General features: G+C 44.6%; 1 protein-coding gene across 22 annotated transcripts in view; it reads left to right on the top strand.

Annotated features, from left to right (window-relative positions):
• Positions 1–26,574, top strand: part of SVIL (supervillin) — a 214,933-nt gene that overhangs the window by 162,051 nt on the left and 26,308 nt on the right. For 16 of the 22 annotated variants that reach the window (XM_074358438.1, XM_074358441.1, XM_045519224.2 and 13 more), the window contains 8 exons: positions 428–650; positions 9,269–9,398; positions 13,122–13,169; positions 13,721–13,798; positions 19,589–19,736; positions 23,646–23,735; positions 23,826–23,912; positions 25,373–25,550. In XM_074358438.1, coding sequence (XP_074214539.1) covers positions 428–650; positions 9,269–9,398; positions 13,122–13,169; positions 13,721–13,798; positions 19,589–19,736; positions 23,646–23,735; positions 23,826–23,912; positions 25,373–25,550 — 982 coding nt within the window. The remainder of the gene's footprint in view (positions 1–427; positions 651–9,268; positions 9,399–13,121; positions 13,170–13,720; positions 13,799–19,588; positions 19,737–23,645; positions 23,736–23,825; positions 23,913–25,372; positions 25,551–26,574) is intronic. The other 6 variants (XM_074358439.1, XM_074358442.1, XM_074358445.1 and 3 more) reach the window with 3 other exon arrangements.

Below are 26,574 nucleotides of genomic sequence, written 5' to 3'. Positions count from 1 at the left end.
ACATCTCTCTTATGCAGACGAGCAAGTTGTACTGCCGGGAACTTTCATTCTCTTTCTGCATTTACATAAAATGATAGCGCGTAAGTTACAGTAGTGGCTTTTGAGTAAAGCACATTTGAAATGTCAAAGTATTGTTTTGGAGGAGTGGAGACATTCTGTCATGTAGAGTTCAGGCTGACTTCCTGTGTCCTGCCCGTAGGAAGAGATCAGTGGTCATAAAACTGGGTGGAGCCACCCACTGGGAAGTTTGGTTTTCCCAGAGACTGTATAGCAATGCCCCAGATTTGCAGGAATCCAGGTGGGCTGGGTAACCTGCCATGTGCCCACGGATTGAACTCCAAGTGCGGGATTGTCGGCGGCGGGGTGAATGGCTTGAAGAATGTCTGCTTGGAGGAGTAAGTGCTGACGCTGCTCCTTTCCTTCCCAGAAGCAGAGTTCGGGGAGCCCACTTCTGAGCAGACAGGCGCAGCTGCTGGGAAGACCGTTGCTCAAACTGCAACCCCCATGTCCTGGAAGCAGCCTGACCCCTCGGAACAGCTGGAGAAGCACCACAGGAGTCCGTGTGCCATGTTTGCAGCTGGAGAGATCAAAGTACCAGCAGTGGAGGGCATCCTTGACTCCCCCAGCAAAACCATGTCCATTAAAGAGAGGTAACAAATGAGCGTGGTGATTGACAAGAATTCTACTGGGGGTCGGGGGTGGGAGCAGAGCTTATATCTTAAAAGAAAAAAAAAAAAAAAAAACAAGCGAGAGAGCTGAGTAATGGGCAGAGAGATGAAGTCATGACTCCAGCTGCATAAGCCAATGTGCTGTTCACCTGGAGGAGTGCTGGGAAGTCAGGCTGTTGGAAAGTGAACTGCGTGTACCCGGTGTCTAGTTTGGTGACACTAGTTCAAAATTCAGATGAAGAAACAAACAGAAACAGACTTCTGCTTGCTTTTGTGTGTGGTTCTGTTTCCTTTTCTTTTTTTTTTTTTTTAATTGATTGTTTTTCCTTTCATAGTTTGTTTTTTGTGCTGTGGTCAAGAAATTTTTGTGAAATCCAAGGTCACTAGCTTTTCTCCTATGTTTTCTTTTAGAGGTTTTATATATAAGCTTGGCTCTTACACTCAAGTCTATGATCCATTTTAAGTTAATTTTTTTTAATGGAGGTACTGGGGATGGAACCCAGGACCCCGTGCATGCTAAGGATGTGTGCTACCAGCCACTTGTATTCTTTTTTATACTACGTTCTTTGACCAGCCAGTGATGGGGGCAGGGATCTTAGCTCTTTCCCCTTCAGATACACCTGGCTTGAAATTGGATGCAGCTGCACACACAACTGCCTAGGTGAAATATGTGTAGAGGGAATGGAGATAAATTCTTATTTAGGATGTAAGTCCTTGGGATTCAAATCTAAATTTTGTTTATTTTATGAAAAGTAAAATGGATGACTTTTCTGCACTGCATTTAGAAATTTCATATCGGGTAATAGCTATGAAAGACTACATTTGAGTATTAAATAACACTGTAACCTCATTTCATTCAAAAAATAATGGAGGATTGAGAGGCTGTACTTAAAGGGGACAGAGACAAAGAATCAGAGTGAAATATCTGGGGTTGTATTTTCCTTGTCAGCCTTTAGCAGAAATGTAAGTGACAGGAAGCCTGGGTGAAGACAGTTCTTGTCAGTTTCCCAGTTTGACTGGCAGAATTCTTCCCGCTTGTTCTTCATGGCTTCACTCACCTGGACCCCTCCTGAGTTACCTCTACCATTCAGGAGTTTTCTTGCACTGCCTGGCACTGACCTCTCCTGTTTTTCATCTAAGTCCATTTCCAGCTACGTAAAATGATGCATCAAACTGCGATGAAAACTCTTCATTCAGTTTTTCAAGCCAAACTTTTGAATAATACTCATAAAATATTAAATAGATGGAGACTTTTTCAACCAACAAATCAAGAAGACTATTAAAGCTTTTTTTTTCCCCGCTTTTGCTTATTTAAAATTCATAGTACACAGTTGTACCAGACTGAGGAGGTACAGGTGCTGGAGATGAAGGGAGGGGCTAAGTAGAAGTGATGCTTGAATCAGGGAAGCTGTTTGGCCTATTCTGGCATGAAGTCCTCCTCCACGGAAACCCAGCTCAAAGAGGGCTGATCCCAGAGACCCAACTTTTTTTAAATTGAAGTATAGTTGGTTTACAATACTGTGTTAGTTTCAGGTGTACAGCAGAGTGATTCAGTTATATTTTTTTCAGATTCTTTTCCATGATAGGTTATTATAAAATAATGAGTATAGTTCCCTGTGCTATACAGTGAATCTTTGTTGTTTATTTGATATACAGTGGTGTGTATCTACTAATCCCAAACTCCTAATTTATCCCTCCCCTCACTTTCCCCTTTGGTAACTGTAAGTTTGTTTTCTATGTCTGTGAGTCTGTTTCTATTTTCTAAATAAGTTCATTTGTGCCACTTTTTAAGGTTCCACATATAAGTGATGATATATATTTGTCTTTCTCTGACTTACTTCACTTAGTATGATAATCTCTAGGTCCATCCATGTTGCTGTAAGTGGCATTATTTCATTCTTTTCATGGCTGAGTAGTATTCCATTACACATTCCATACATATATGTACATCACATCTGCTTTATCCAATCATCTGTCGATGGGCATTTAGGTTGCTTCGTTATCTTGGCTGTTGTAAATAGTGCTGCTGTAAACATTGGGGTGTATGTATCTTTTTGAGTTAGAGTTTTCATCTTTTCTGGATATATGCCCAGAAGTGGGATTGCTGGGTCATAGAGTAGTTCTATTTTTAGTTTTTTAAGGAAACTTCATACTATTTTCCATAGTAGATGTACCAACCTACTTTCCCACCTACAGCATAGGAGGGCTCCCTTTTCTCCACATCCTCCAGAGACTCACCTGTTGACAACTGATTAGACGAGAAAGAAGAGATAGCATTTAAGGGAATCAAAGATAAATATCACTTATACACAAATTCTGATGTTTTATACATCAGAAAACATTCCTGGGATAAAATTCCAACAGAAAATACTAATTACTCCCTTTTTCTCAAAGGCTTTTCAAGAGATTCCCCATCTCTGGGTATATTCTGTCTCTCGGGCCAGAATGAAGACGTTTTGTGTCTGTCCGCCCTGCAGCCGTTCTTGGTTCACTTGCCTGTTTTTAGTGAATTTTAGTTTCTATCTTTCTGAAAGCAGTTTTGATCCCACCGTAAAATTCTAATTTTTTTAAAAAACATGAGATGCTATAAAGGTACAACTTCCTAACCTGGGCTCCGTGGATTGTCTGAGGAGGTGAAGAATGGGTGTGAGTTTGCTGTGAACATCCTGGAAGGGCGTTCAAATCTGACTCTGTACACACAGGTCTTCTGACTGTTGGGAGACAGTGTTTCTCACAGATCCAAGGGACCCCTGACCTCAGTCTGCCCAGAACCACAGCTGTTCAGTTTATCTGTTAAACTATACGTTTAAAAAAGGATGAGGGACATTTTATTTAGCATCTATGTTTGTAATTAATTCTGCTAAGACACAATCTGTTGCCAGAGATCTTTTCCCCCTTACTCAGTAGTTCTTGTGTTTGTATTTGCTGAAATCACAAAGCTAAAAGCTACATACTTTTACAGTCCATCCATAGCTTTTCCCTAAGTGGGGGAGGGGGGCTCAGATTCCTTCCTTCTTTTAAAATAAAATCCTGAAGCTTGACTATTTCAAATAAGAATGCTCATTGCTTATTTATTTGGGCTTTGCTTTTTTGAGGAGATATATAAAATTGAACTTTAAAACCTCATTCTGATTCCTCTGACTGCCTCGTTTCACCAAAGGAGAGGTTTGACTCCGGTGAACAGAACCCACCCCAGGGGCGGGGCTTTAGCTCTTCCCCTCGGTACATGTGGCAGTGCATCCTGTGTTCAGATGAGTGTTCTAACATCTAATTTGTGTGTTCTCACCAGGAGAAACTGGTTAGAGGACAGAAATCCTAGCTGGACAGCAGTGCTAGGCAGATTCCACTCTCCTCCAATACTGATTCTCTCAATTCACATGTTCTTGGTGTGGCTGGTTTCACATATCACGTCCATGTTTTAGATTCTTAACAAGTAGAGACTGGACTTTATGTCAGTTTCTTTCATCATGTCTTCTGACAGCCACCACCTGGGATGCGATGTCGCCTTCTTGACGTCGTCCATCTGCCTCCTGCTCTGGACTTGAGTCTGTTAAGCCCTCCACGCTGAGGGTCCCCGAGGGTCCTCTACTGCCCACAGCATTTCCCCTGTACTTCCTCACTCAGTGCTGCAGACAGCCAATATTGTCCCCCTTCCGTAGATAAAAACTAAGTCTTAAACAAGTGTAGCAACTGAGATATTATAGGGAATCCTCCATCCATGCCTCTTGGAGAACATGTTTGACGCTCAGGGAAACATCTGAAAGATCCTTTTCTTTTTTCCCCTTTTCTGACATCTGGAATGTCAAGTTTGAATCATAACTGGCCCAAAATTTAGGATGCAATCTGCTTTTCCCACTGGATTGGTAAAACCACTGTTTCCTAACTGCCTACATGATTTAGGTTTAAATTGTCTCTTGTGGGGAGCTTCTTTGAGGAGCCCGGTAAATGAAATACATTTTCTGTTACTTAGGGATAAAACCTCTAGAAGTATATTAAGCTTTTAGATCTCACTTCCGCAGTTATTGAAATAACAGCATCTGAGCTTTCATTTTGGGGGAGAAGATTACAAAAAAAGGCAAAAGAGCCTAAGGATGTGCTTGAACTCCCAGGAATTTTGAAGAAGCCGCCATGCCTCAGCCAGCCTCTCTTAAAGGGCCAGGCTGGGGTCCAGCCGTGTTCCCTGCCAGCCCCACCATCCACTCAGCCAGACTCCAGGCTCTTACTTGCAGCTGGGAGACTTCAGCCACTAGAGGGCCTTTTTCTTAATGGAGGAATTAGGGACAGAGGTGTCTTTCTCCTTTGCTGCCTCTTTTTCTGATCTTTGACCTGTCATCATTTGAAAGATGTTTGGTGCATTCCTCCAGCCTACAAACCAGCCAAGGCCAAGATCCAGTCGAAGTCGTAATCCTAAGTGCTGTTCAGCCATATCTGTGTGATGCCTGGGATTCTCTGAAATGAGGGGACATTTTTAAAGGAGGAACAAAAAAAATGTACTGAAACTTGGGGGAATGCAGTTTGCCTGCCCCGTATTTGGCCCAGCCCTGACTGCCGTGAGCCTGCAGAACTTGCTGTCCTCAAGCAGGGCCCCCAAATCAGTGCAGCTGTAACCACCCGCCTTGGGCCAGCAACCCCTGTTGGAAAAGTGTAGGCTGTGGCTGGAGGGGTACCATTTCCCCAGTGGCCTGGCAGGCACACAATGTGGTGGCCCCGGGCCCGGCCTAGGGGTGAATAATGCCTGAGGGTGAACAACCCCTCACTGGTTCTCAGCCTCAGACTAAGCAGATGCCCAGGCTTTCAACATCAGAGCCCTGCAAATAGCACTTGGACTTGGCAGGTGTTAAAAGCGCTGACAGTTGTTTGAATTGCATAGGCAGTAATTTATATTACATGCAGGACCAGACGTTGGCTCCCCCGCCCTCTGCTGCGCAAGGCGGTCTGCAGAGAGTCAGGAGGGTCCTGAGGTTGCAGAAGAGAAGGCATTTGGAAAGATCTCCTGCCTCCTCAGCTGGTTGAACACCAAGTCAGAAATCTAAAGGGGCAGGAATAATACGTGTACGTTTCAGCACGTGCTATGTTTAAGTTTTCCGTCACACTCTGCAGGCCAGGGCTGGGTTTCAATACCATCTGAGCTCAATTGAAGCACAGTTTCTTCCATACTATTTTGGTTACTCTGTTATCTTTGGAAGTTCCTGCTGAGGACCCAGCCAGCACGTCTAGAAGCAAGGTTTTTGAAATGGAAGAATTCTTTGTAGGCCATCCCAGGGTGGGGGAAGTTATTTTAAAAAAAAATACGATGCCATTCCTAAAACATGAGGGCAAAAGTGCTCCTGGTCAGCTAACGGATAACTAATGAAATAAGCCAGGACGCTGGGAGGGGGGCAGGAAGTGCCCGGGGTGGCCTCATAGCTCCCTGTCCCACTGACACACAGCGTGACCACAGTGCATGACACTGGCCTGGATGTGCACCCTGCCTTGTCTGTCTCATTGGGAATAACGCTGTCCGGTTTCTTGGAGGTTGCTGTGCAGGTCAGCAGAGTACAAGGTGGACCATAACATGATTACAGATCCACACTCTGCCTTTTTCTAGGTCAGTTTTCCATTCCTCCAAGCAGCCAGCCACCAGGGCAGTCACGTGATTATTTAGATGAAGGTGTCACTGCTCTAGACTTCAGGGAGCTGATTTTTGAGAATATTCTTAAAGACTGTAGCCCATTATTTTTTCATAAACCCCACTCACGAGGCTGTGTTTGATTTTTAAAATTTCCCCCAAATCATTTGGAATCAAATATGATTCTAAAAAGGTAGACAGCCCAAATGAGTAACTACCAGTCTAGGTCAAGGGTGAGGTAAAAGACAGAGCTGGTTCTGAAACCGGTTTGTCAGGAGAATATCAACGAGATGAACAAGTCTCCGTTCACAGGAGGATGGATCGGAAGCACTTCTTCCTTTGGGTGTCCAAGCACTGGCTCACTTACTTTTTGAAAGTCTACTTTCTAGATGCTTCGAAAGCTCTCCTGCAGCAAACAAATACTAATTCTTTTCAGGCTCTGATTGTATTCAATTATTTTTTTCCTGTTAGAATGAAACTGACTCATTCAGAATACTTGGAGGAAAGATAAATCATGGTCCTTATATAATCTGACATTCACATGGAAACACTTAAAGGAACTTAGAATTTGTTTCCAAGTACATGAACTAGCCCTGGCAGCATGCAGAGTATTGTCAGTGTCACAGATTATAGAATTTAGGGCTGAATGAAACCAAGTGGGGTCTGTCTTAGATGTAAGATTCTGACTCTGATTTTCAGTGTGAGTTTTTCCCCCACCATCAAGCAATTCTCCGACGACACCAGCCAGGTGTCCTACAGCTCCATCTAATTCCGGCGCTGTCTTACTTGGGGACAGCGTCAGCTCCCACAGGTTAAGGGCTCAATCCTACAGGACTTTCCACAGTTCTTCAGATACCAGTTACAAGTCCAGGTTGGTACTTGTGCCTCTGATCTACCAACTGGCTATAGATGGCAGGTTCCAACAACTTTCTCCTCGGATTCAATTAATTTGCAAGAGTGGCTCACAGAACTCAGAGAAATGCTTTTACTTACAAGATCTCAAGTTTCCTATAAAAGCATATAAGTCAGAAACAGCCAGACAGAAGAGAAGAACAGGGTGAAGTATGAGGAAGGGCTGTGAAGGTTTCATGCCCTCTCCAGGTGCGCCAGTCTCCCCAAATCTCCACGAGTTCACCAGCCCAAGAACTCCCTGAACTGTGTCCTTTGGGTTTTTTTTTTTTTTAAGAGGTTCCTTTACACAGGCATGATTGAGTTTAATCACCAATGCCCAGTGATTTGATTAATCTCCAGCTCCCTTCTCCTCCCTGGAGATCAGGGGTTGGGACTGAAAGTTCCTGTTGATTCCCCTGGCATCCAGCCCCCATCCTTAGGTGCTTCCAAAAGTCACCTTGTTCAGATAAGACACCTTCATCACTCTCATCATTTAGAAAATTCCAAAAGGTTTAGGAGCTCTGTGCCAGGAAAGGTGACAAAGACCAAATATATATTTATTGTAAACCACAGTATCACAGATAAATGAGGCAGCATGATACTAGTTTTGGAGAATGGACATTTGGGTCTTATGTGCTGTCACAGAGCAGAAAAGAAGGGAAGGAAAAGAAAGAGACTGGTAAGGGGATGGGTCCAGAGTCTGAAGCCACTGTCACCCCTTGGGGAGTTATTCGTACCTGACTTTCCATTATTTGAGTGAATGAACAGACAAGTGCACACTCTGATGCAATGTGCGAATTTGTAGATGTACGTGGATTCTTAAGTGCTGCAAAGTTTGCTTTCTTATTGGCTTAGCTAAACTTTTATTGGGGACTATGATGTATTTCATCCCGTCTCCAATTCAGATGTTTGATGAAGTCAGGACACTCTGGAGAAGGGCCCTCAGAGAACGTCTAGTTCAGTTCCCATTATGACCAATAAGAAGAGGAGACCAGGTCACCTGAGGAGTTAACCAGTCAAACTACCACTGATACATTGCTGAAAAATACACTCCTTATGGATGTGCCTTCATGAATGTTTAAAAGACCCAGCCCACCAGGATCAGCGGCCAGAGAAAGGGGTCTAAGCATTTTTTTGCCCTGATCTTTGCGTTGTTTGGGCACCAGCTCCAATGAGTTCAATGATCATCCTTTTTGAGCCTTTTATCATCCCTGTGTTTGCCCAACTTAAATGCCCAGGACCTCTTCATTCATTGTAATTAACTAAAATAGCCTCACGTCCACGAGAATAACCTTTCACAGATTATAACACCCAGGCAGCATTCTATCAAGTCACACCATAGCTGAACTAAAGCAGGTTAGGTAAAAACTTCAGTTAATCAGATTCTTTTTTTTTTTTTTTGGTATATAGCTTTCCCCTGGGGAAAGTTGAAGTGATAATTTTTTTTAATGGGTTTGTAGAGAAGTTTCTGTATTAAGAAGACAGATTGGAAAGACCGAGCTCATTCAAAGGAAAAGAACAGAGCTTAGAATACAGGAAGAGAAACAATCTTAAACATCAGCTTTTACCTGTAATTAAAATGATGATATTCAGAGACCGTCAGTGTTTTATAGCTTTAAAATTCTAAACCCATTTCTGCTATGTTTTCTGCAAGTAAATCCTATCCTGCTTTGGTTAAATGTTAAGTCATCAAATGACCGGAAGGGGTCACTAGAAGACATTTTTCTCTGGGGACGTTTACTTTTATCTCTTTCATGCTCTCAGCCCAAAGGCAAGTGAAAAACAGAGTTATTCTTTGGTAGAATGATGTTGCCTCTTTTATCTGGCAAGTCAGATTTCAGCTTTGCATTTCAACTAACTTTAAGACTTTTGGGGCCCCCTGAGAAAATGCAGTCATCCATGTAATGCAACCTATGTCGTATAATGATCTGTATTACTTTTCCAGATATACTTTCTTCAGAATAAATGACACTCAGAAAGGTTAAAATTAGGCAGCTGGGGTCATTTATTAGCCAAAGGGCTCTGACTTATCTGAATTGTGGTTCTGTTACAAGCGAGAGTTGGGGCTGATCTCATCTTGGTCGGCATGCCCTCCCCGTAGGTTAGCACTGTTGAAGAAGAGTGGAGAGGAAGACTGGAGAAACAGACTGACCAGAAAGCAGGAGTATGGGAAGGCGTCGGTCACCAGCGGCCTGTGCATCCAGGAGACGGAACAGTCTCTCAAGAAGAAGGTAATGTTGCCCCCGCTAGGACAAAGCACCGTAACTAACACCACGCTTGGGAGTGTGTGACCTCGGCAAGCATGCATGGCTGAACGACCCGGTGAAGTGTCAGCCCTCCCTTGACATTAGGGTCCCCACTTAAAGTCTGTCCCACAGCGGCTTCAGCTGATCACCAGGTGGAGCCTTGGGATGTCGCAGAACCGGGAACAGCACCACACGCGAAATGCCTGGGCAAGCACTTCCTCGCTTTGGAAGTGTGCACTTTTACTTTGACTTAAAACCTTTTTTAATGAAGTCTGACTTTACAATGTCATAATAACCTTGTCACGATGTTATAACAGCCTTTCTAATGAAAAACTGCAATTGACCCCTGCCCGTTTGTAAGTTGCATGTAAAATATGGGCTTAACAGTCCTCTGCCGAGATTTAAAACATGAGGACACAAGACAAGGACATCATTGTGGTCAGCGAGCACTTATTTAATAATTGAAGGCATGTTTCCCCATGAGCAGGTATGCCTTTTTTTGAGGAAGTGCAGTAAAGATGTTACAGGTTTCAAGAAAATTAAGTAATACGTTGTTACCAATTCTGGCAAGCCTTTTGGATGCCAGGGTATTGATGAGTTGTTAAATTGCTAATGTAACGATGACCAGCTTTTGACTGGTTAGTGCACACTCTCAAAGCCTATGGTGACTTTCCTGCCCCTTGACCGTGGTGGCAAATGCACTTGCTGGCTGGCGGCAGAGTGGATGCTAGGACACATCCTGGCCTGCTTCTAGGCTCAAAAGTCTTCAAACCAAAAGGAAAAAAAAAAATGCTCCCAACCAGGTGATCCCCTGGGCCCCTTCTAGTTCTAAAACAATTCAGTAAGCATCTGCGGAAGAGAGAGATGTGTGTGACCGCCGTGCATTGAGAAACTTACATGAAAAGGGGATGTGCCCGTAGGGCTGTGAGGAGGGAGTGTGGACACTTTGTGGGTGGTACTTCTGTACTGTCATAGGTTACATTGGAACAGCAGTTTGAATTTATTTTTTGAGACATACATGACGTTAGAGATAAGGACTGAAGACATTTAATTCTCAGGTGTTTGTAAAGTTCTCAAATATACTTGGATATGAAAGAGTGTACGTGTGAAATTTTGATTTCAAGAGTTAAATTCTAAAGTGAAAGAAAACTGGGCCCCTCGAATAATTTAGCCCCATTTCCCATAAACTTTATTTAAAAGGGTCTTGACATTGGTTCACAAGTAACTTTAGCGCTTACCGCTTGGTCATTTTGAAAGATACAAAGAAACCTGCCCCAGCAGCTGGCAATCCCCTGTGGGCAGGGAAGAGTGAAAGTGCGAAGCACAAAGCCAGACTGATCCTCGGGAGTGGTGGGACGGACTTACAGTGCACTCCCCGCTTAGGAGACACGGATCACCTGAGGCTGTGAGAACCGGGTGGCTCTGAGCAGCGGATAAGATCAGAACTGCCTTAACACGAGGCTGGCGTTAGGAGGCACGAGCTGGGAGAAGGTGACTGCGTTGCCCCTGGGGTGGGACCTCCATCAGCAGAAGTGCTGGCCTGAGCGACGTCTCAGGCTCCTGGACGCCGCAGACTTTGTGGCAACATTGAACTCACCCTTCCCGCTCCCACTTGTGACCTACTTCACTTTGGCCCAAGACAGTAAGCTCTTTGAAGTTAAAATAAGCCGATCTATTTCGGCTTTTGTAGCAGGAATTGGGAAGTCGCAAGTTCTGTTGAGGTCACGTGGTTTTCACGTGGCCTCTGCTAAGCCCTTGGCTTCGTGTCTTCCCAAGGGCGGCCAGTGTATTTCAGTCACCTCTTCATTGCGCTCAGATGGGGTCAGTGAGGCGCCTTGAACCTGTTCTGCCTTAAGACAGTCCTCAGACAGCTGAGGGGTGCTTGAGACATGGCCAGGGCTTGCTGGGTGTCGGAATGCTGCTCTGCACAAGGACGGGCATTCACGACACGTGGTGCGGGCAGATCCCGGGCTGGATCACGCCAGGGGAGCAAGCTCTGGAACCTTCCATCTTTTCCCCCGAGGGAAGGGAGCCAGACTTACAGTCAGGTCATCACTTCCTGCACCATTTCTGAATTCATCAAAGACACATATCTGTGGTTACCCAACATTTTACAAGCTTTTGTGTATGGTAAGCAGAGGCCTAATGGTTTCAGCCTGTGAGGATGCAGAGGAGGCAGGAAATGGGGACAGGACACAATAGAAATCCCGTCCCCCGTGAGAGTCTGTGCTATCCCATAAAAACATCATGTGAGCCACGCAAGTGATTACAGATTGTCACGTAGCCACATTTTTTAAAAAATGAAAAGGATGTCTTGAAAATCTAAAACTATTTTTGTTTCATCAAAGGGTTGTCCACAAACAAAGGAAACTTTTGGTGCTCTAACTGGCATCCTATTTGGGGTCCAATAGGGTAAGAAGACATTCTTTTGGCCCACAAATAGATTTGGGGAACCAAGTTTGAGTTTTCCGTTCCCCACTAAAGAAGTCAATCATGTCTCAAGGACCGTGTAACTTAGCATCAGGGCCTTGCTTTCCAGAGTCACCCCCCACAGTCCGAATCGATGGTTTGGGGCATAAGAGTGCTGGTCGCTTATCTCGCTGGCTCTGTCACTTCCCGCAGCAAGCAGTTTGGGTTCTTTCTCTCTGCCTGGCCATCCCTCCTTCCTTCCTCCTATTCTTGGCTTAGTCTAGGGCAGTGCTAACCTGACTGACACATTCTTGCTTTTGTAGTGTACGTAGTTAGTTCTAAAGATGGCACCACCGGTTGGTTTGTAGATTCGGCCGGCTCTCACCGCGGGGAATGTGTGCACTTCAGCAAGGTCCGTGGACAGTTTCCTTCAGAGGAACTCATCCCGTCCCAAGAATGAGAGAAATGATACGAAAGAAAATTTGAAGGAAAGGATTTGGCAGGAGACTCTGTTCCAACTAAATTGCAGTTATATATATTTTCACCAAATAAGTGTTTTAAATTCCAGCCCCATTTTTAAAAATAATTTTATGTTTTCATTGCTATTTTTTTTAGAAGTCGTTTTTTAACCCATTTTATTTTTTTTATTAAAAAAAATTTTTTAACAGAGGCCCTGAGGGTTGACCCCAGGACCTCGTGCATGCTAAGCACATGCCCTGCCACTGAGCTCTCCCCTCCCCGCCTCCAACCCATTTTGACTTTATTCAATATTAAGGCAGAGACAGCAACTCCCATGTCCTTCCATCAAGATAATCATCCAGTGTTTCAGACTTTTTCCAGGAAATACAGAGTATAGAGTTTGCTGTTCCAACCCCAAGTCTCTGTCTGAGTCCCAGGTTAGGATTTGATACCCGACTGTGGCTCAGTAGCAGTAGCCGGTCAGTGAATCAAGCTAAGAACTATGATGTCCCCAGAACAAGTCCTTGAAACTCCTAGGAGGGTGCACTGCCGCACTCACGTCCCGATTGCCTGCTATTGTTGAAATTCCAAATCACAATTCAAGAGAATGAAGTGAATGGAAGGAACCAGGGCAAGAGGGGGTTACTCTCCAGATTAAAGAGGAGTGTCCAGCTGAACTGACGGGCTTGAGTTTCCCTGGGGGTCGTGCCACCGGCTGTGTGGGCATGTGCATGCATCTCCTGGGACCCCGCACAGAAACTCTGACATGACTGTGTTGACGTCCTGACTCAACCCTACTCTTCCAGCCTCTGCAATGTCTCCCGTTTGTTTTAACCTTAGGAAGAAGGAGGATTTTCAGATGATAATGACATTTCTAACCTGCTTTGGGTAAGCCTGCCTCTTAATGTAGGTCTCCCCCAGATGACACCGGAGTCATCCCTCGCCCCGTGTAGCTCTCCTCCTTGACAGCTCCCTTTGGGGCTCCTCTCTGTCTGGTTTTCTTATTCCGAGGCGAGATGCTGCTTTATCCAGAGTGGAGAGCTATCCTGTTTCCTTAAACTTGGTTTCACTCCTATAATGAAAAAAACTTTAAAAGCTTTAAAGTAAATGTTTTCTGTTACAAAGTTAAAACTGTCCATGGAAGTCTGGGCCCCCCTTTCTGTAACTGAATAGCTTTTGTAAATTGCAGCAATCTCACCAGGAACTCAGTTACTGCCCAGAACTGACTGGGGTCTATTTATGGTGCTTGTGTGGGGATTTAGTTTCACATCCTCAAAGAAATAAACAAATAGGAAGGGCTCTCTTGGAAAGAGAATTGAAATTGCAATGAGTTCGTTATCTTTCTGTTAGAGAAATCCTTGTTTTCGTCTGTCCCCCTCCCTGCCCCACTCTGATAAATCTCCTCTTTCCACCTCTAATCCTCTTGCTTTGCTCTGTAGGAACCTGTCTATGCTTCTACTTATTCTCCTGCTCTTCCTGCCGCCCATAAACACCTGTCTTTTGTATCTATTAATCAGGTGAGGAAACGCTTACGCACATTGAGCCTCATTGCAATTTCCCAGCAGCAGGGAGGAGCTCGTTTCGTTTGGGGAAAGGAGCTCCTTTGCTGCATTTCTGTGTGTGTGCGCGCACGCGCGCGTGTGTGAAGGTAATCACGTCTTCACATGTTTAGGGTCAGTCGCCCGCATCGCGTCCTTGGCTCAGACCTCTAGGCAGACCCGATGGTGTTAATTAGTCTCACATTCATGGAAGTGGTTGAAGACGGAAGTTCCCCTCTTTGATCTCCAAGCTTTACATCCTAAGTTGAGTCAGGAGCCCAAGAAGAACCCCGGGGTATTCCTCGCCCCAGCTCAGTAACCGTAGTATCTTGGGTACCTGGATGAAGTCGGAGGATGTGGTGGAGGCTTGGAAGTGGGGGTGTGGAAGGAGGAAGAGGCAGTTCTGGCGTGAGCTGACGGCAGTGGTGAGGTTGACATGAGAAACCTCAGCCCTCCTTACCCTCCTCCGTCCTCGCTGCACCCCGTCAGAACCCCACCCGAGAGGGGAGACCTGGCCTGGGATGAGTAATTCTGTTGGTGCATAATAATACATGATGATTGTTTAAAGCTAGAAAATATAAGGGACCATTTTGTGTTCCCCTTGGAATGTCCCTGGAATCCAAACAGCTATAAAACATGGCTGCATTCGCTTTACCACGAGCCCCAGGTTCTCCTCTTCCTATGTCTGTAGGACCTGGTCAGTCCCTCCCCTCTTAGGACCTCTGGGACCACGACTCCAACTGTACCATTCCTTTAGGACTAGTGGTGACAGTGCAGGTGTTTTGAGAGGCACATGGTGTCAGATGTGGAATCCACAGACTGCAGCCAGAGGGAGGGGTCTGGTGTGGGTCCTCCTGGCTTCATCTTGCTTCTTCACAAATGGGAACTGCCCGTGTCCTCTCTCTAAGGTGGCCTTTTCCCTCACTTTCCTTGGCCCCTTTCCTCTGACATTACACAGGTCTGTGAGAGCCCAGCCCCACATCGCTAGCTGGTGTTCACCCCCAAAAAGAGGCTCAAATCTGCAGCAAACCTGCTGCTCCATCATTAAGGGGGGGGGATGAGTTGCTTCTTCTAAATAAACCAATATTACACTTTAAAAGAAAAAGTATATTATTGAAGTCTTTAAATGTAAATTATGTATACGTATATACGTATAAAGTACATATATTTGTGTACGTATAGTATACTTTCTATGGACTTTATTTTTTTGAGCAGTTTTAGGTTGACAGGGAAATTGAGCAGAAAGAGCAGAGATTTCCCACATCCCTCCTGTCTCCACCTCCCACACACACACCCCCAGCCTCCCCCAGGAGGTGGTACATTTGTTATAGCTGACAAGTCGTTACCCCTTGATGTCCACAGTTTATATTCGGGTTCACGCTTGGTGTTGTGCATTCCCTGGACTTTGACAAATGTATATTGACATGTGTCCATCATCATAGTATCGTACAGAGTGGTTTCCCTGTCCTGAAAATCCTCTGTGCTCTGCCTGTTCATTCCTCCCTCCCTCCCAGTCTTTGGCAACCACTGGTCTTTTTACTGTCTCCATAGTTTTGTCTTTGCCAGAGTGTCATGTAGTTGGAATCACACAGTATATAGACTTTTCAGAGTGGCTTCTTTCACTTAGTAATATGCATCGAAGTTTCCTCCATGTCTTTTCATGGTTTGATAGCTCATTTCTTTTTACTCCTGAATAATATTCATTGTCTGGATGGACCAGTTTATTTATCCGTTTGCTTACTGAAGGACATCTTGGTTGCCTCCAAGCTTTGGCAATTATGAATAAAGCCGCTGTAAGCATCCATTGCAGGTTTCTGTATGGACACCAGTTTTCAACTCATTTGGGTGTCAAGGTACATGACTGCAGGATCGCGTGCTAAGAGTATGTTTAATCCTGTATGAAACTGGCAAGTTGTCTTCCAAAGTGGCTGGACCGTTTTGCATTCCCACAATAATTCCTGGTGATAAATGAGAGTTCCTGTTGCTCCACATCCTCGTCGGCACTTGGTGTTGTCAGTGCTTTGGATTTGGGCTCCTCTAACAGGTGTGTACAGAATCTTGTTGTTGTTTTAATTTGCATTTTCCTTATGACATATGATGTTGAACATCTTTTCGTTTGCTATCTGCATATCTTCTTTGGTGGGGGTGTCTGTTCAGATCTTTTGCCCATTACTTAATTGGTTGTGTGTTCTCTTCTTGTTGAGTTTTAGGAGTTCTTTGTATATTTTAGTTAGCAGTTCTTTATTAGATTGTCTTTTGCAACTATTTTCTCTCAGTCTGTGGCTTGTCTTCTCATCCTCTTGACAGTGTGTTTCACAGAGCAAAAGGTGTTCATTTCGATGAATTCCAGCAAGTCAGTTATTTGTTTCATGGCTCATACCTTTAGTGTTGTATCTAAAAAGTCATCACTGAACCCAGGGTCATCTAGATTTTTTTCCATATGACCATCTGCAAATTTTACAGTTTGCATTTTACATTTAGGTCTATGAGCCATTTTGAGTTAATTTTGTGAAGGGTATAAAGTCTCTGTCTAGATTTTTTTTTTTTTTGGCATGGAGATGTCCAGTCACTTCAGCACCATTTGTTGAAAAGACTTTTCCCCCCACTGTATTGCCTTTGCTTCTTTCAAAGATTACTTGAGCATATTTGTGTGGGTATTTCTGGGCTCTCTGTCCTATTGATCTGCTTTCTCACTAGTACGACACTGTCATGATGGTAGTGGTACTTATTTTAGTAGCTTTATAGTAAGTCTTAAAGTTGAGGAGTGTCAGTCTTCTGATTTTTTTCTTCCCCTTCAGTGTTGTGTTCACTAATCTGAGTTTTGCTCTGCCATATAAACTTGAGAGTCCATTCATCAATATCCACAAAATAACTTGCTGGAATTTTGATTAGAATCACACCAAATATGTAGATCAAGTTGGAAAGAACTGACATCTTGACAAGATTGCATCTTCCAATCAGTGAACATGGTCTATCTCTTCATATATTTTTAAATGTAAAGGAAAATGACATTTACCAGAGGCAATCTATGTTTTATCACTTCAAAATGAAAATGGCCTAAAAATCCTTTATCTTTACCTGTGGACACTTTCCCCAGTTGAGTAGTTTATACACCAGTGCTGTGGCACTAGCTTATCAGGGTCCCCGGACACTCCTTTCCTCCAACAGTCGTGGTATCAATATTGAACAGTATCGCAGAGGGGCACAGAGAGGGAAGTGGAGCATTTAAAGCACACAAGCTCTGTCTAAATGGGCGATATGTCTCTTTCCAGGCTTCAACACACGTTTTCTTTCTCCTTGCGTGCCTCACGGCTGTCTCAGAATCAGCTTTCCCTTCGTTCCCTTCCTTTCATCTTAGTTTCTGTAAATGGTGGTCATTTTGAGGTCTAAGCCTAGTTGAGGTCTTTTTCCATGTTTTGTTCAGGCCGCTTGAGGCTAAGGGCGCTGATGACGGACCGCAGTCACTTAAGGAGACTGCAAAGCTAAATTTCTTTTAACGATGCACGGAATTCGAAATGATGACAGCATTTTTGAAAACTGAAAAGTTCTGATTTGTCGTTGGACCTTATTTCTGTTACTTAGCATTATGATTTCTTCCTGTCATGTGGTTTAACTAGGGGTGAGTAAGGGGAAAATGTAAAAGCCGTAAAAGCCAGATCACAGTATTTTCTCCCTATAAAGCTCTCCAGTTGTAGAAGAATTTTACCCTGAAGTCTGCACTATCAGGAGTCCCTAGTAGTTCTGCTCTCTCTTCTCTCTCCTCCTGTGCCAAATGCTTAGTGAGATTCGCACTGTGATCGCTCAGGTGTACAGAGGCAAACCCATCAGTAACAGTATGGTAGACGGAAAACATTCTTGCAGATTAATCGTTTGCACAGTTTCTCGCTGGGTCTTATCCAGTCTTTGCCCATCCCTAAGACTCATCTTTCTTCCCAGCTGTTCACTGCCTTTCTCTCTCTCTGTCTCTCTCTCTTGTCCTGCCCCCTGCCCCCTGCCCCCACCATCTCTGCATTACATTCATGGGATCTGTCTTTGAAATAGTAAAGGATTGATGGGGTAGGACTTCTATTCATACCATATTCTGCCCCAGCTCCCTTACTGTGCTGGTTAATCCCAAATATCATCAGCTAAACCTGAAAAATGGTACAGTGCTTACTATGTATTGTGTCCTTCTCTAAATAAGGAAAGAAAAACTTAGAAAGGAAAAGCCAGATAAAACAATAGTGAAGTGTTTTAAGCTAGGAAAAAAAAAAAAACCTACAGGGACAAAGATGTCCATCTTCCCTGTTTTCACAGTTTGACTCTGAAAATTGAATAGCAACTTGTGATACATTCTATTAACTTCTAAAGTGAACAAATAAACTGTTCCTTACCGCATTACAGAGCCACTTAAAGTCAGACAGGAGGAATTGGGGAGGCTCTAAACGAACCCTACTAAGTAGCAAAGTTGAGGTGAAACTGCTGGAGTACCAAAAACTTGTATGTTGAACATTCTCATTTAGAGGTGGAGGAAAGAGTGCTCCTTCACCTAGATCTGGAAATCTGCTGGAACCTTTAAGCCCTGGAACAGCTGTCACCCTGCGGCTCACACCCATCACATTCTCCCAGGAACTACAGGAGAGTCGGGGCACCTTGGGGATGGTTGAACTGTTGATTCGGGGACACAATTTTTCTGAGTCGTTAACCTCCCACCTCCCACCACACCCAGGACCTTGGAGCCACGTTACTGAGTTCACCATAGAGCTGGTGAGATCTGGATCTTTCTGAAAGAAAACTTCCTTGGCACTTTATATGTTTTTTTGAAATACTGTGAGCCAAGCACCATATTGATTTGATTAAAACTCACTCCTGAAACTTCATTTTCAAAAGAAAACTTACCCTCTTTTTTGACTTTTGGTGAGGTCTTCCTGGCAAGTCAATCTCATAGTTTATAACAATTATAAACTATGAGGTTTATACTTGGAATTAGGGTCATCTCACCAGTCATGGGTGGGAAAGTTAAGGAAAAGGGCTTTTTCTTTTTTTCATTTTTGGATAGTTTTTTATTTCGGTAAAATTTTAAACTTACAGAAAATTGCCATAATAGAACAGGACACTGCCATACACCCTTTACCAAACCTCCCACCCCTCCCCCACCCCCTCTTTTCCCTCACCCGCCACCCCCACTGCCAGCTTCCCACTTTACCCTTCTCTCCCAGATAGATAGATGGATGGATGGACAGACAGACAGACTAAGTAGCATATAAGCAATAGAAATCTATTTCTCACAGTTCCAGAGCGTGGGAAGTCCAAGATCAAGGTGCTGGCAGGTTCAGAGATTCTTTTTCTCCACTGTTGGGGGGTGGCTGCAGAGGCTGAGGATCTGTCAGCCGGCAGCCTGCTTGTCTCCATCCTGGGTTCCCTCCTGCTCACGGTTCTGGGGCAGTGGTAGCGGCTGATGGTTGGTGTCTGCAGCATCCTGTGTTTACTGATATGTAGGTGATATTTTTCATTCACATTACAAAGTATCATTCTGGTGTTCCAGGGCTCCAAACAAATAAGGGGGGGAGAAAAGCAAAGTTTTCACCTATAGTTCCAGTGTTGTGGGTGGGGATTGCTATTTTGAGCTAAAAGAAAGGAAACCAACACGTTTCGGAGAGAACAGCTGTGGCCATTTGGGGACAATGTAGGAGCCGTCCCGCCTGCTGTTCAGCTCCTGAGATGCTCCAAGCTAAAGTTCATCTCTGTCATTCCCTCTCCTGTTTTCTCCTCGCGGCGCTCCATGCACAGCGGGTCACAGAGAGTCGAGAGAGTCAGATGACCATTGAAGAGAGGAAGCACCTCATCACCGTGAGAGAGGACGCCTGGAAGGCGAGGGGCAAAGGAGCAGCCAACGATTCCACGCAGTTCACCGTGGCCGGCAGGATGGTGAAGCGAGGTCAGAGCGCACGTGTGTGCACATGTGTACGCGCGCGTGTGTGTGTTCACACTCCATTGCCTAGAGAAGGGAGGGTGGCATGTGATTGCTCAATTTTTAAAAAATCAAGCCATGGTCTTTTTTAGTTTTACCCACCTGAAGTTGTGCAGACGTCTTCTGGGCAGTGTTGGTGAGGTCTTCCTCCTGCAGACCTCTTTCTGGGACAGCGTCGTCGTCAATGTCAGACGTGTAATTCAATGAGTCGCATTTTAAAACTTAGCCATTTGGAAATTGAGCCCTGGTTTCCAAAGCAATTGCGGATCTGCTAACAAATCTTGATCCTTTCCTGTAGTTGATTTTAAGTTATTTCCATTTTCTTGCCATCTGGTGATTGGTTCACCCAAATAAGCCTTTTCTCAATGCAGAAGGTGTTTCTGTCTTCTCTTTTTAAGGAAAACTCCCAGGTCTCTTTCCATCGAGCCTGAGTTCTCTGGCTTACGAAGCCCTACTTCCAGCGACGTTCTAATAGATCTAAAAGATGTATCCACTTCCAGGGAAGCGAGATTTCTCTGCAGATGGTCGGATGCAGCTGAGCTCTTGGAACTGGTTTGGAGCAGGGTCCAAAGATTTATGAAATTGATGAATCGCATGGTTAGGGAAGACACCAGAGAGCTTTGGGGCTCCACATCCTGTAGGAAATGGCTGAAGTCTGGGGTCTCTTTGTCACCTACATGCACATACTTTCATTTTCTAAACAATTGTTTGAGCAAATTTCCTGACTTCATGATAAAGGTTTTTGCATTCACATAGAGTTAACTTACATTGTCATCTGCTTTCTAGGTTTTGCTTTTCTCAAACCTTTCAGGATCCTCACTCATAAATAATGCCTTGTTCACTGTAGGCTCGTGATACATATCTGCAGGGGAAAAGGGGCAGGAAGGGAAAATCCCTGAGCTGTGATTAACCCAAAGCTGGGTGAAAGAATCCTTTCTAACAAATTTATTGACTAATCTTGGAATTGTTAAAGGACCACGGAAGATCATTTACTCTCCCAGAATGAGGTGGCCTTTGAGTGTTGTCTTCACCAAATCACTGACGGTATAATCACATTAAACTGCTTTGTGTGAGTGCCATCCTGGTGTCAGCAAAAGCGGATTCTTCAAACTCACATTCACTGACAAGAACTCAAGCGAGAGCTCGAACCAGAGCTCAGGTCTTTCACCTTCTAGCCCGGATTTTTATCCTGATGACTTTTTACTTTGGTTTCTTTCTTCTTCTTCCATCTTAAAAAAACCATAATTCATTTGAAGGCGGGCCCATAGTCGCAGATACCGCTGCTCTTGTCCACAATGATGTCACAGGAAGTAGCTTTGCTCTCACACTGGTTTGGAGAGTCCGAGAGTTTCCTACCCCTTTGTAGATGAGTTTGCTTTCCTTTGTCCCTGAGTGAATCAGGAATTTTTATTTAACAAGTGCTATGTGATTTTGCTCAGGGAATAAATTTCTTGTAACTTTCAACTAATGAAAAAGTTGTGCTTTTTTTCTTTTTTGTTTGTTTTTTTCTTTTTTTTGTACCCTGTTTTTTCAATTATTTGTCACTGAGTCATTAGCTCTTCTGGATTTGCCGTGAGAGGACATCCAGTTTACTGCCCTTGCTGCAGAAGAAAATAGCCCCACTACAGGCACCGAGATTTCCCATCTCATCGGTTACTGTGTGTCAGCGAGTAGCCAAGGGGCATGCTGTGCCCTGATTTTCATTCTCTCACCCCAGAAAACGCGGTTCTCCCCTCGCCTCCATTTTGGACTGTCTCCCTTTTTGATATTCCTAGATTCTGCATAACAGTGAGGACTCTAGAAATTTCTGTGATATTCCAGTGTTCTCCTGAAGAGAGTACTCAGAGTACACCTCTGAATAAGGGAGCAGGTGACTGGTTGTTACCTGTAGAATTCATTGAAAAGAAGGATGGGTTACATGAGAAATTGACACATTGTAACTGACTGTACTTCAATTTTTAAAAATTAAAAAAAAAAAGAAAGATAAGGCATGCTTTGTTTTTGTTTTAACAGAGTGAAATTTAAATCTCCATGCCCTTCACCATTAAGGAAAAATTTAACTAGGAAAAATCCTACCTAAATTTCTGATTTTCTAATCTAAATGTCTAGGGGAAGAGCTGTCCCGCCTCTGGGAGCTCATGTGTGCTGCTGCCTGGATGGACAGCAGGGGGCGCCCTGGCAGTACAAAGGGCCAGATCCTGGTTGACTTCTGAGTCAGGCCCGTTTGCCAGCTTCTGAGTTGGTAACCTTTGTGCTAATGAACTCTTCCCATGTCTCTCACGCATCCTTTCTTTAGTAGGTAATGATTTACGGCCCTGGCCTATGACACCAAACTTAACGTATCTTTAGTAGCTTTCAAGACAGTTCACCTTCTCACTGATATAAACCCTCTACAGGTCTGCTGATGAAATAAATTTTAAAAACGTTATTGGCATCATTAAGCAAGTATATGTACATATTGAGAAGTACTTCTGGCATATCACCTAAAAGTTACGTTTTAAGCTACATCTCAGTATTTTTCCTTAAAAATTGTATCCCTATCCGACGCACTTGTTCGGTGATTTTTCTCCCTGTGAGACAGTGATTTGCACGTGCTCCAGCTGAACTTTGAGGGATAGAGTGGCTGTGTCACCTGAGAGTGTCATGTCTATCACAAATGGATACAATGAACATTGCCATCTCATTGCATTCTTTGTAAATGCACCAATTACTTCCCTTTGGAATCCTTTCTACTTAGATTGAGGGAAAAGCCTCATCTGTCTTTACTAAAAAGTCTTGTTCCAATCAGACCTTCTTTCTGCTGGAATTCCTGTCTTTCCCGTTCACATCTCTTATCATTTGTCCCCTGAAAGGTTCCCCACTCTGCTTCTCGATCAAGGCATGGGAAAGCCTGTCACTGGTTCCCAGCCACACCTGATACAGGTACACCCCCACCCACCAATCACAGATCAGTATGAATGATTTCTCTTGTGTCTTTCGTACAAAGGTTAGCACCCTTTGAGTTATTGCTCAGTAAAACCACACTCTAAGCAAGGCGCCCCGAAGGCCAGACTGCCCCCACCTCCCCCAGCCTGGAGGAAGACTGCAGCTCCCCCCACCTCCCCCAGCCTGGTGGAAGACTGCCGTCCTGGGGGCCACTTGCTGGCCAGCGGGACAGCCCGTTCTCCCCTCCTCTGTGGGAGGTGGTGCATATGCCGTCAGTCCTCTGTGTATCTCAGGCTCCACATCCATGGATTCAACCAATCACAGTTAAATATATATTTTTTTAATTTCAGAAAATTCCAAAAAAGCAAAACGTGAATTTGCCACACCAACTATTTACATAGCGTTTACATTGCATTAGGTATTCTGAGTCATCTAGAGATGATTTAAAGTGCATGGAAGGGTGTGCATAGATTATATGCAAATATGCCATTTTATTTGAGGGACTTGAGCATCTGCAGGTTTTGGTGTCCGTGGGGGGTCCTGGGAGTAAATCCCTTGTGGATACCAAGGGGTGACCGTATTCTGTCCCTTCAGTTACCCCCACTGCCCCAGAAGCCCTCAGACCTCACAATTTCATTTGTTCAAGCACATTCTCATGGCCCTCTACACTCTCACACCGTCTACACACATCATGGACAGGTATTCGTTGTTCTGTGCGGAATGGCAGCTTGACGGCTGCTGCAGTCCTGAGAAACAGTGAAATCTTGTTTCCATTGGCAGTTGTCCTGCTTGGTCTCAGTCCCTGCCAGGTGCACATGTGTGTGTCACATGTGTGAGTGTAAATTCTGTACGGTGTGAAATCTCTCCTGGGACTGATGGCAATCCCTCAGGGTCCTGGGGACTCCCGGAAGTGATCCTGAGATGCTCAGTAGCTCTTTGTTTGCTCTGCAGGCCTGGCATCACCCACTGCCATCACCCCAGTGACATCCCCCATTGGCAGTAAAACGAGGGGCACCACGCCAGTGTCCAAACCCCTGGAAGGTAAGTCACCGGGTGCCAGATGTGCCGAGGGGTCTGCGATCAAAAGGGCCAGCAGTGCTTCTCGCTCACCGATGTTTTCTGCTTGCCTAGACATCGAAGCCAGACCAGACATGCAGTTAGAATCAGACCTCAAGTTGGACAGGCTGGAAACCTTTCTAAGAAGGCTGAATAACAAAGGTACACCCCGGAGGCCAGAGGGAAGCTTTGGGTTACGTGCTTGTAGCCACTGTGATTTGTATTTCAACTGGTAGCTAAGGAAGCCTAAAAAAGATTCCTGCCCTGCTCTCAAAATCACTGAATCCCAACTCGATTTCATTTCCTCCTCAGCTAAAGTGTCTCTAGTAAGACTTCACCAGTTCATACTGTAAGCATTTTCTTTGTTATCTTTTTGAAAATGGAGTTATTGGTCAAAACTGATTGGATCACCAAACTCCGATTCACTTAGTAATGTCCTCACTAGGGGGCCCCCAATTACACATTTGTTTCTGAGTCTAAACCCTTGGGGTGTCATCCCATCAGGATGGTGTTTTCTCGGTCATTTTGCTTTTAACCCTGAAAACAGATTATTACACAAAATTAACATGATCTTGGGCCTGAGGAACTTTCAGTTATACACATCAATTTCCAGTCAGATAGCAGCTGATACTGTATCTTATACTCACAAATGATTTTGCAAAGAAAATCCTAGTGAATAAGTAAATATTTCAGTTCAAAAGTCCATGAAGTATATAAAAGCATAGCATGCAGATGTGGCCTCATCTCCTAATAAAAATGTCCAGTACTTGAAACTTATCAAACACTAAGCACTGGAGTCCCTACTGTTGACAGTGACCTCTAATAGGTTGAGAATAATACAAATGGCCACTTTAAATCAGAAATATGAAAGTGTAATGGAATGAAACCGGCAAGGCAAAGAATGCAGACAATTCAGAGTTTAGCACCTGTATGTAATGGTGATCTAGCCCAGGGGTGTGGCACACTCATCCAGCTCTCCTCCTCTTTTTGTAAACAAAGTTTTATTGGAGCACAGTCGTGTTCATTTGTTAGCATATTGTTAACAGTTGCTTTTATGCTATAGCAGCAGAGTCCTGCAGGGGCAACACACGTCAAATGGCCTCCCACGTGAAGCCTAAAAGATTTTCTATAGGGTCTTTTTCTGCAAAGAAAAAGTTTGCACCAACCCCTGATCTAGACTGAGGCCAAGGCTAACTCTGCCTCCAGGAAGAAAAAGAGCAAGTTCAGAAACTCTCTGGTGGGGTTAAGCCTCCCTGTCTCCTAGCATTTCATGGCATAGGCTTTGTCGGATGGGATGTCCTTCCATGAGAAGCCAGATGGTGCCCTGGAGGCGTCCAGAGAACCCTGGACATCACTGTCATGTTTGTCCACTCCTGGACCTTGGAGGCTAGAAAATCATTTTTAAGATACAGTGGAGCAGAGTTGGAGTAATACTTTTACACAGATCTCAGGTCATTGATTGGTTTCTTTTTTTTTTAAATTTTTTGAGGGGGAAGTAATTAGATCTATTTATTTACTTTAATGGAGGTCCTGGGGATTGAGCTCGGGACCCCATGCATGCCAGGCACGTGCTCTACCACTGAGCTATACCCTCCCACCTCGACTTGTTTCTTTGTTGACAGTTGGTGGGATGCATGAGACTGTCCTCACCGTCACCGGCAAGTCTGTTAAAGAGGTGATGAAGCCGGACGATGATGAAACCTTTGCCAAATTTTACCGCAGCGTGGATTCCACTGTGCCGAGAAGCCCCGTGGAGCTCGACGAGGACTTCGATGTTATTTTTGATCCTTACGCCCCCAAGTGAGTTATTTCAGTTTCCCTCTCTCACCCACAGGTAACAGATTCCTTCACCAGCCTCCCTCCACACAGAGCTTTCTCCAGAATCTTCTCTCACTGTTACCTCCTGGCGCACCCCCTCCACCCACGATAGGTCTTCATGACAGCCTAATTCTTCCTTTCTAGAGCCAGATACTTGGTGCCTGGGGGTGGGGGCTTTGCAAAGATGAAGCCTGTGTGCCCAGAGCAGACATCCCCTCTGGGAAAAAGTCTTGTATCCACAGCACGTGCGTGGCCCATAAAAATAACGTGACTGGGATTTTTCACGTGACTCAAAAATCATGTTGCAGACTTTGCGATGAACCCTGTTTAGCAGAAATTTCCACACTTGTCTTTCATTTGGCATGTTGAAGTCTTACTCATAACTTTGAAAAATATTTAGATCACCTGGTGCTCAAATGAATAGTAATAGTAAAAACATGTTACTTAACTTGTTGAAAATTTATATAATCAATAGGGCTGAGGGTTTTCTCAAGGATGTCCCAGGGCTTCTCTTCATGCAGAAGCATAACTAACCACCTAAGGAAAGCGTTGTATTAGGGTCCCTTTGGTTGCGAGGGAGGTGAGTCACACTGACTTCACACTGACTGTGTATGTGGAGGGATTTACAGGTTCACTCACTGAAAAGCACAGGTGTGAACTTAGGGTCTAGGGGCTCAGAATGAGGTCTGTCTCCCACCTGACTTGGGGGGCTGGCTGCACCCTTGGTCAGGCTGTCTCCCTGTGCTAGAAGATGCGGCCCCTTGCTGGAGGTTTATAGCACATCTGCTTGGCCGCCCCAGCGCAGGCAGCCTCCCTGCCCAGCAGTCCCGGCTGAAACCAGGCTTGGCTTTCGTGGGTCTGTGTCCAGCCCTAAAGCCATCATTGTGGCCACGAGGATGGAAGATGCTAATTGGCCAGAGCTGGTCTCTAGACCCACCCCCCTGCCCCAGCCAGAGTAGGGGGCAGGACATGGAGTGAGGTGGTTCCCCCCAAAAAAGTCAAGGCG

The sequence above is a fragment of the Camelus bactrianus genome, chromosome 35 (genome assembly GCF_048773025.1).
Source record: "Camelus bactrianus isolate YW-2024 breed Bactrian camel chromosome 35, ASM4877302v1, whole genome shotgun sequence".
Taxonomy (NCBI): Eukaryota; Metazoa; Chordata; class Mammalia; order Artiodactyla; family Camelidae; genus Camelus; species Camelus bactrianus.
The sequence above is the reverse complement of the archived record's forward strand: the minus strand, read 5'-3'. Positions and strand labels throughout refer to the sequence as shown.